This window comes from Montipora capricornis, chromosome 6 (assembly GCF_036669925.1).
Source record: "Montipora capricornis isolate CH-2021 chromosome 6, ASM3666992v2, whole genome shotgun sequence".
NCBI lineage: Eukaryota > Metazoa > Cnidaria > Anthozoa > Scleractinia > Acroporidae > Montipora > Montipora capricornis.
In genome coordinates this window covers 66,700,435-66,710,434 of record NC_090888.1, presented here as the reverse complement: position 1 = coordinate 66,710,434, position 10,000 = coordinate 66,700,435, and the positions used below count along the sequence as shown (strand labels likewise).

At 39.2% G+C, this 10,000-nt stretch overlaps 3 protein-coding genes across 4 annotated transcripts in view; 1 reads left to right on the top strand and 2 right to left on the bottom strand.

The window, feature by feature from the left end:
• Nucleotides 1-2,872, bottom strand: part of LOC138052952 (cleavage stimulation factor subunit 2-like) — a 21,075-nt gene extending 18,203 nt beyond the window's left edge. The window contains exon 1 of the mRNA XM_068899557.1: nucleotides 2,275-2,872. Within this exon, the coding sequence (XP_068755658.1) occupies nucleotides 2,275-2,368 (94 nt within the window). The 5' untranslated portion in view covers nucleotides 2,369-2,872. The remainder of the gene's footprint in view (nucleotides 1-2,274) is intronic.
• Nucleotides 2,873-3,358: 486 nt separating this feature from the next.
• On the top strand, nucleotides 3,359-4,981 carry LOC138052948 (polyubiquitin-C). Its single transcript, XM_068899554.1, has one exon. It carries the CDS (start codon nucleotides 3,440-3,442, stop codon nucleotides 4,811-4,813), a length of 1,374 nt encoding a protein of 457 aa, XP_068755655.1. The 5' UTR covers nucleotides 3,359-3,439; the 3' UTR covers nucleotides 4,814-4,981.
• A 1,565-nt stretch (nucleotides 4,982-6,546) lies between these two features.
• The window catches only part of LOC138052947 (cytochrome b-245 heavy chain-like), a 22,454-nt gene continuing 19,000 nt past the window's right edge, over nucleotides 6,547-10,000 (bottom strand). For both annotated transcript variants that reach the window (XM_068899553.1, XM_068899552.1), the window contains exons 20-21: nucleotides 9,187-9,308; nucleotides 6,547-7,497 (exon numbers count right to left, since the gene is read on the bottom strand). In XM_068899553.1, the coding sequence (XP_068755654.1) occupies nucleotides 7,374-7,497; nucleotides 9,187-9,308 (246 nt within the window). In that variant the 3' untranslated portion in view covers nucleotides 6,547-7,373. The remainder of the gene's footprint in view (nucleotides 7,498-9,186; nucleotides 9,309-10,000) is intronic.

The following is a 10,000-nucleotide window of genomic DNA, read 5'->3' as shown; positions in this document are numbered from 1 at the left end:
AACAATTGTTCAAGATGTAAAGAATTTTCAAAAGACCTAATTTGTTCGATAATGATGAAATTGATTTGTGAAATTTCATGTTCAGAGTTATTATAGTGGATAGCCAATTCACAAGTTCTTTTGTTCTTCAGCATGTTCGACTTGTGGTTACGGAATCTTACTTTAAATTCAGTCGAGGTGGAGCCCACATATTGCAGGTTGCATTTGGCACAAGTGGCCAAATAAATAACATTTTGCGATGAACAAGAAAGTTTTCGTTGAATGGAATAATGACGACCAGTAGCTGAACTTTGAAATTTTGAAGCTTGAATTAAATAATTTTTACAAAGATCGCATTTCTTATTGCATTTTGAACAACCCCCATTTTCTTCTCTTTGATTTCTACAAGAGGTTACCTGAAATTTGGATGGCGCTAACAACTCCTTAAGATTTTTTGTTCTACGATAAGCGGGAAAAATTGACTTGGACGGAAAAATTTCTTTGACTTCTGGTGAAGATTGCAATAGATGAAAGTGATTTTTAATGACTTTTTGGATATCTGGCAAAATTGGATTGTAGTCAAGCACCAGTGGAAAAACTTTCTTATCTGGTTTGACCTTTTTGCTCAAAAGTTCAGATCTTGATATACTGAGAGCTTCGTCGAACTGTTTATCGACAAGCTCCGCCGGATAATTTTGAGATTTCAAATATCCTTTGTATTCCTTACACCTATTTTGAAGAAAGTCGTTGGTAGAACAATTGCGCTTGATTCTTAAAGCTACCCCAAAGGGGACTGCTCTTTTGCAATGTGAGGGATGTGAACTCGAAAAAGGTAGATAGAGGTGGCTATCGGTGGGTTTAGCATAAACATCAGTGCTAATAAACCCGTTACAAAAATGCAACGTGAGATCAAGGACATCCAAATGACTTTCGGAGTAAACCAATTCGAATTTAATAGTAGGGTACAAATCATTGATGTAATCAGTGAATTCCAATAATTTAGGTAAACCCTGAGTCCAGAGGTCAAAAATATCGTCCCTGTATCTCCACCAAAGCATAGGTCTCAAGCTACCCTCAAATTTGGCTTTCTCGTCGATGATGCCCATTGCTAGATCTGCATAACTGCAGGCGTTTTTCGGTCCCATGGCCGTACCGTGTTTTTGAACAAAGCTCTGACCAGCAAACTGGCAATTATTTACCCTGAGACGAATTTCAACGGCTTCAACTAAGCAATCAGTGGAAGGAATGTTATCAGATCTAGAATTAAGTGCCTTTCTAACTGCTGAAATACCTAGATTGTTGTCAATGTTTGGAAACATTGACACTACATCCCAAGACACAAGGAGGGACCCCTCAGGGAATGGGCCTTTTGCATTCAAATCTTCTAATTTGTTGATAAAATCCGTGGAATCCTTCACAAAGGATGGAAGACTCTGTGAAAGAGGTTTGAGGCAATTGGCAAAAGGTGACTGATGACATGTATAAATTTGAAAGGAGAATCCGCCTTGCCGTTTTCTTCCACGGCAGAAATGCTGAAGACAACCCCCGTGTGGTGGACGACCGATTTCCAGCGATTCCATCAGCTTCCCAATGGATGCCTCCAAAATCCAGTTTCCCGGAGGTAGAAGTGTTCCTCAACAATGTGAAGAACGACATCATTAAGCCTGCTAATCTAAGAACTGCCAAGGACAAACTTATGAGAGAAGAAAGGTTAGCTTTAAGGTCTCTTAAATCTAGTGAAAATGTTATAAGAATTCAAGATAAAGGTTCTAGGTTCGTTGTCCTCAGTCAACAAGAATACCAAAATAAGATACTAGGGCAGCTTAATAATGACTTGCATTATGACAGCATAGATTCCGACCCAACACTTGACCATTTTGAAGTGGTTAAGGAATGGAGTCGCATGTGGTTTTCTGAGGGGCAGATTAGCCAGGAGATTGCTACGTGGGTTGTAAATCTGGAAAAATCTGAAAAATCCTAGTGCCATCCCTGACAGTATCAAAAGCCACTCGAGCCCTAGTTGGCAGTTTACATACATAACGAAAGGTGAAGTCAGTTACATGTCCCTACGTACGTTACACACTTTGCATAATAACCTAAAATCAACATAGTATAGCCTACAAAAATGAATTAGCTCTCAATCATCTGAGAAACGCAACAGGTTCGACCACGTTTAAGTGAACTTTTGCCAGAAAGTGAGAGGACATGATCAATGAAATATCTGCTATTAATATATTTATCGCGTAACCGTTCAGTAAACCCAAGAAATTATATGGCATTTTAAGTATTACGAACCAAAGACGGAGCGTAGGGATCGATCCGAAGCAACGTTTCCTTGCTGTTTGCTTTGATTCTGCGCTTGTGGAAGACCAGCCAAGGTCGCCGCCATTTTGTTCTCGAACTACCCACAATTCGCTCTGGGATATTCTAAGGCTAGACAACCCTGCGATTGCGTGACACTCGTGACTACCTCATTGAAAGAACAACAAAAGGAAGTGTAGAAAATCGAAAGGAATAACTTTCCTAATTTAAAAACAACGAAACAAAAAATACCCAAAGAAGAGGATGGCTCTAACTTCATATGAAACACCTTGTTGTCGTCCAAAAATATGCGAAACTGAATGCAAAAATTTGGCCGTTACGCAAGACATCAACTCTCGCTGTTCATCATTGCCGGAAATAACAGAATCAAACCGATATCTTCTTGATTTTTATCTTGCGATGTTCAAAGATCTAATACATGATTTTTTTCGCTAATTGTCGCTGCCTTTCTTCGTGAAGACAACAGATTTAATTTCACAATAACCAAACGAATTGGGGTCCATAAGAAAATTAAAAAAACAGTTCTTGGTACGTGAGCCCCTCGTCCCCCCTCGCGTGAACTTGGAACCGGGAAAGATGAGAACCATCGATATCAAATATAGCTCGTGACAAGACGAAACAATAATTTGCTGCGTTCATGTTACACTTTCATGCCAGCACAGCATATCAAGTACGTGACGCAATATGACGCGTGTGAAACGCTGAGATGCGCAGATGTTTCGAGAAGTGGAGCATCAATAGAGACTCTAAAAATACAACAATACAGATGCATCCATAAACAGCCACAAAAAAGTGAAGAAATACCACTTTCATACGATACAAATGAAGAGCATAACGTTTATACTTAAAGGATGTCCATGAATGCTGGTTTTTTGCAAAAACTAACAGCAAAATTGCGATATGACTTCTGGATACGGTTGTGATTAATTTCTATTTTCTTATCAAGGTTATTATGACATCACAATGGTAGGAGGCGAATTAAGCATGAGCACGCAGAATTTTTAGCCAATCAGATCGTAGTATTTGGTCATAAAGAAAGCGCCCTATTCCTTCGACGCCATTTCTTCTCAAGTTTCGAGCGAGCAGTTTTAGTGTTGTTTATTGGCGTGCAAAAAGCAATTTTCAATCTCAAATCATCATGCAGATCTTCGTCAAGACCCTCACAGGTAAAACTATTACCCTTGAAGTGGAACCAAGTGACAGTATCGAGAATGTGAAGACCAAGATTCAGGATAAGGAAGGCATTCCGCCAGACCAACAGCGACTGATTTTCGCTGGAAAGCAGTTGGAAGACGGCCGCACTTTGAGCGACTACAACATCCAGAAAGAATCCACTCTTCATCTGGTGCTTCGCCTGAGAGGTGGAATGCAGATTTTCGTCAAAACCTTGACGGGAAAGACCATCACTCTCGAAGTTGAGCCGAGCGACTCCATTGAAAATGTGAAAACAAAGATTCAGGACAAAGAAGGCATCCCGCCCGACCAACAGCGACTGATTTTCGCTGGAAAGCAGTTGGAAGACGGCCGCACTTTGAGTGACTATAACATCCAGAAAGAGTCAACTCTTCATCTGGTGCTTCGCCTGAGAGGTGGAATGCAGATTTTCGTCAAAACCTTGACGGGAAAGACCATCACTCTCGAAGTTGAGCCGAGCGACTCCATTGAAAACGTGAAAACAAAGATTCAAGACAAAGAAGGTATTCCGCCCGACCAACAGCGACTGATTTTCGCCGGCAAGCAATTAGAAGATGGCCGTACGCTGAGCGACTACAATATTCAGAAAGAATCAACTCTTCATCTTGTGTTGCGTTTACGTGGCGGCATGCAGATTTTCGTCAAAACCCTGACCGGAAAAACTATCACGCTTGAGGTCGAGCCGAGCGACTCCATCGAAAACGTGAAGACAAAGATTCAAGACAAAGAGGGAATCCCTCCAGATCAACAGAGGTTGATTTTCGCTGGCAAGCAGTTGGAAGATGGTCGCACTCTAAGTGACTACAATATCCAGAAAGAATCCACCCTTCACCTGGTTCTTCGCCTGAGAGGTGGTATGCAGATTTTCGTTAAAACCTTGACCGGGAAAACCATCACCCTTGAAGTGGAACCCAGCGATTCCATCGAGAACGTGAAAACCAAAATCCAAGACAAAGAAGGCATCCCACCCGACCAACAGAGGTTGATTTTTGCTGGCAAGCAGTTGGAGGATGGTCGTACCCTGAGCGACTACAACATCCAGAAAGAATCCACCCTTCACCTGGTTCTTCGCTTGAGAGGTGGTATGCAGATCTTTGTGAAGACCCTGACTGGAAAAACCATCACCCTGGAAGTTGAACCCAGCGACTCCATCGAGAACGTCAAAACCAAAATCCAGGACAAAGAAGGCATCCCACCCGACCAACAGAGGTTGATCTTTGCTGGTAAGCAGTTGGAGGATGGTCGCACCCTCAGTGACTACAACATCCAGAAAGAATCCACTCTTCACTTGGTGTTGCGTCTGCGAGGTGGACAGTGAACACTGAACTTTTTCTCGAAATTATGTACTCAGGAAGTAAGCACTAAACTCGGTTGCATAAGATTTCTAGTTTTCGTTTCTTCCAGTTTGTTTTATTGTGGTCCTAATTAAGCCAAAAATTGTAAACTAGGGATACTGAACAGGTTCATTAAAGTAGTTTTGCTCTGACATAGCAGTACTGGTGTTGGTTTGATTCTCAGAGATAGAATGTCCACTTTTTCTTATTGATTGACAGTAAATCAAAAAGTGATTTCAAAGAAATTGGTATTGAAAAGTATGTACAGTTAAATAAATTATTACTGGGTTAGTCTTTGGCAAGCAGAAAAGATAATTTTTGGCCTTTTTTCTTACGGGGAAAGAACTTGCATTCTGAGTGTTGGCCAATGCCAACTGCCATCTTAACAGGAGTTACATCAAACTAAACAATATTTTGTCAATTTGCCATTCCCAAATCCCATAATACAGTTCCTTTAACCCTTTGATGTCCAGAAAGAGACTTCAACAAAGCAAATGAGAAGTAAAATTAAACTTCCTGCCCAGTTTTCCAACTGTTGTACCAACTAAAAAGTACCAAATCAGGACACTTTTAAAGGGTAATTAGCAGGTATTCACCAAAGTGGATGTGGCTTGCGGTGGATATTTGCCGAACCAAGAAGTGGCGAGGTAAATATCCACCATTAGTATATACTAAAACAGTGGATAGCGTTGAACCTGGGCGCTGATTAGCTCATCAAACTCCCAAATATCCTGTGCTATTTACCTCAGAGCAACTCTGGGAAAAAATGGCGTCCCGATTGGATTCGGGACAAGTGAAGAAAACATTTAAATTAATTTTTTGTGCTGTATATTATCTCACTGTTTTAGTATATACTAAAACAACTAGCCACCTCCACTTCGGTGAACAGTTGTTAACTAGCCACTGACACTGAGGTGAATTGTAGTTGTTTAGTACCAAAACAGTGAGAATATAGCATAAAAAGATGATTTGAATAGACCAATTTGGCTAACTCCATGTTGTACACAATTCAAATCTCTCAGGGTAAAAGATTCTTTGTGTGGTGAATTTGCATGACAATGAAGCCTTCACATTTAAATGATATGGAAATACTTGGAACAAAACGTTTTATTCCCAAAAGATTTGAATTGGGTACAACATTCATTTATTTCTGCAAAGATTACAACATCTTCAGGTGCACATTGCTTGGAGGTGAATGGCAAAGGACATCCGGAGTTTGAATAGCCAATCAGCGTGCGCATTCAAAGCTATCCACTGTTTTAGTATTTGCTAATGAACTTTATTAATTAAAGTGTCACTCAAGTCTTCTGGTGCTTGGGCACTGAACACAGAAATGAAATAAAACATTGGTTTTTGAAGAGAGGGGGAAACGGAGTACTTGGAGAAAAATCTCTCAGAGCTGAGTAGAGAACTAACAAACTCAACTCACATGAGTCTGGGAATTGATCCTGGTCACATTGGTGGGGTACCTGCTCCCCCAATCATGTCATTTCGTGGTTCAGATCGCATCTTTGTTTGTTTTGTCTGGAGATTGAGTTGTGAATTGATTGACTGGTCCTGTACAATCAACCCCAGCATACTGTAAGCATGAACACAAAACAAGACCTTGAAGCTCCAAGCTAGCAATTAATCAAGGAAAAACCAACCACGCAGTAAAAATGTTCCTTCTATTTTCAATATTACTTATGTACTTCATAGTCATTAATTAACAACAATCTGTGCAAAATTCAATTTTAATCCAAATTATTTTATCTTATTTTACAAGTGCTCTATGATATTTAGGTATGTGTGCTCATTTTTTTTTTTGACCAATTTTACATGAACACTGTCTGTCTTGGGTAGCATACATGTAGCTTTCACAGTATTTTCCTTTCTAAAAAAGTGTTTGAGAGATCCAGTGAGTTCCTATGTACAAAATAACTGAGCAGTAGAAAAGATAAATACAGTATTTTGTTGTGGGTTGTATTATCAAATAGGGGAAATTCACTAAGCAGGCTAAGAACCTATAACGCAACCTACGCTTAATTAATTCTGGCATGGGAATAATCCAGCCCCAGAACAATATACAACAATATTATCGGAAACGCATGATCATTCAGTTAATGGTAGGTTCAGTACTTTGTGCATTATTGGCCAACGCAACCTTAAGTTGTTTCAAATTCGTATACTGGTATCTTTTTCCTTGTTTGGTTGTGAATTCTGCTTTTCCCAGATCAAGATGTATTCCAGATTCCACTTCCCTCAACATTATAATTATTTATCACAAAAACCTCATCCAACAAAAAATTGTTTAAAATTACATTATATTATTAAGTGATTAAAAATGTTGTTGGAAGGGCTGTATGCAAATCCACAAGATTAGCCTGTTTTAATACTTTGGTCATTTTGTCACATTGCAGTCAAATTCTGAGAAATATAAACAGTTATTATCTTTGAAAAATGTGTGGTTACCGCCTATTTTCTTTTTGGATTTTTGTTGAGATCTGCTTTTCCCGCATGTTCATAAAACCGCACAAAAGTACTTTTGAAGTAGGCATCTAATTTCTAGAAATTTTCTTTGTTGTAGCAGAACTTGACACCAGTAAGTGGGTTGCTGTATTGATTTGACATTTTGTGCAGAACATGAGACAAACCACTGGGTCCGCAAAAAAATACTCCAATTTCCGTCCTAAAAAGAAAGGAGAAATGTTTCATATTATGCTTTAGGGTAGTTTAGAAAGTTTAAAGATGGCATATAGTTACTGATGAACAAGATAATTTCATGCTCAAACTTTTTTGACCATGGAAAAAGAGTGGCATTTAGCAGGGTGGTTGGTAGTTCTTGGATAAAAACCCAGGATGATTAGCTCATGAAGCAAGCATGTTAACACAAACAAGTAAATTTTTCAGGGTCATTTTTTTGTGTTTCCATCTGGATTACCCTTCTGGATGAGGTTAACTTGTCGCTTTAGTTTTACTTGTCTTTTTGCAGCAGCTGTATTTTCTGATGTTATTTTCTTTTTGTGTGATAAAAACCGCAGCCATGAAACAATAACAAATAATAATATTATTACTTTCCTTTTTGTGCATATGCTGTTGTTACCTGCAAAATGACAAGCCCTTTCCCACACTATGCAGTTCGACTAGCTGCAGGCAGGTCATCATTTAACCAATCACAAAATATGATGCATTTTAAGTTAGTCCTTTCTACAGTTACTGTTACAGTAATACATATCATAGTAGTATGCAGTAAACAGAAAAAGGAATCATTTCCTGGTAGAAGTGATATTTTTTTTACAGGGAAAATAAAAAAACAGCAGTCAAGGCAAGAAAAAACAGACTGAAGCAACAGTAAAAACAAAATGCTCGAAGGGTACCTCTGGATTCATCTGCCAATACAATACATGTAATTTACTCCTGTACGAAGCTCCTCTCTATCCAATGGATTTGAATAACAAAAGTTGTTGTGCTGGTTATTGCTAGTTGTGATGGAGTGTTACTTTCTAGAGGCACCCACTGCAGTTAATTAGTGAATGTCCCTGGACAACCCAGGCATGTCATGTCTGTCACCTTGATGTACTTGTTGTGATGTCACGTAACCTCTTGGTACGACTGCAAACTAGTTTCAAATACAACCCCTAAAGATCCTTTTTCTGTGGTTGCACCAAATCTAGTATCAGTCTACAGTAGTTACAAGACGGTGAGCAATATTTCTATTAGCCTGTGCACAGCCACCCCATCAGGCCCCTCTTGGTACGACTGCAAACTAGTTTCAAATACAACCCCTAAAGATCCTTTTTCTGTGGTTGCACCAAATCTAGTATCTACAGCAGTTACAAGATGGTGAGCAATATTAATTCTATTAGCCTGCATGCGGCAGTGCACAGCCACCCCCTCAGGCCCTCAGAAAAAGACTGGGGAAGGAGCTACGTTGCCAATTATATAAAACACAAAGATGCACTATAAAATGGGTCGCTTCACGCACTGCTTTTGTTTGAATTCATTCAAGCACGACTGATTACATGTACTTATCCAAGATGGTGATCAACAAACAGCAACACAGATACGGAAGCCCTAAAAGCGATTTCTAGGGCGAGAAAAAGGGACCGGGATTTTAAAAAAAGAATGACAGATTATATTTTATGACTTATTACGAACACATTGCTTTGCTGTAAGGGGGTTTTTATTGCACAAATTATCAGTCAGAGCTCGGTTGCGTCCACGGTTGATTGATAAATCATCTGCATGTACCTAAGGGTACCACGCCTTCTATAGTACAACTTCGTGTTTAAATAACTATTTATCACAGTAACTTATTGACAAGTAATTTAACTCAAAAATTAATTTTCCCTTTCTTGTAATTAGCTATTCCTCTTACCCTTTGTGACTGCTTGCAATGCTCTTAAATATATCATTCCACTTTGGTCTGCCATATTTTGTCCTAGCATCTAAATGTGTGATGTTATCCTCTGTACCCTGATGCATGGCGGTTTGTCTGGCCTACAAGGATAAAAAGTCAACAAAAAACAAATGACACTGTCAGACATTAAGGAAGCACACAGAGTGATCAACCACATTTCATTGGAAAGACAGTAAATCATATAGAATTAAAATTAAAGCACATCAGTCAATTGCTACACTTGCTTTTTTTTTTTTTGGAAGAGGTGAAAACTCAGGAGTACCTGAGAAATACTTCTTGAAGCAGAGAAGAGAAATGACAAACTGAACCCACTATACTATGATGCAGGGTTCAGGAATCAAACCCAGGATACACTAAAAGAGAGGGGTATTGGGGTCTTACTGAAAAACTGAAAAACCACACAAACTGGCTTTCAACCTTGATTAAAGCCAAAAACCGTACACAAAACAACCAACAGCAATTTTTCGAAATCTATCTAATTCCTTGGTAATAAAAGGAGGATACAAACTTAAATCTGCATCACAAGACTAATCCTTAAAATGGGCCGGAGTAATGTGCATGCACATGGTTCACACGCAATTGCAGAAACTCAACCATACACCAAACAGTAAAATCAGAAAAGACCAAATGCTAAAAATGGGAAAACCGCAAACCACACCAGATACTTAAAAACTGAAGTCTATGTTAAGGACAAAAACTGAAAAACCAAAGGCCCCCCCCCCCCCTTACTACTAATTGGCTAAAGAAAAGCAGACTATTGTACCAACCCTAA

Coding starts and splice junctions, on each gene's coding strand:
- LOC138052948 (XM_068899554.1), top strand. CDS start 3,440: ATGCAGATCTTCGTCAAGACCCTCACAGGTAAAACTATTACCCTTGAA.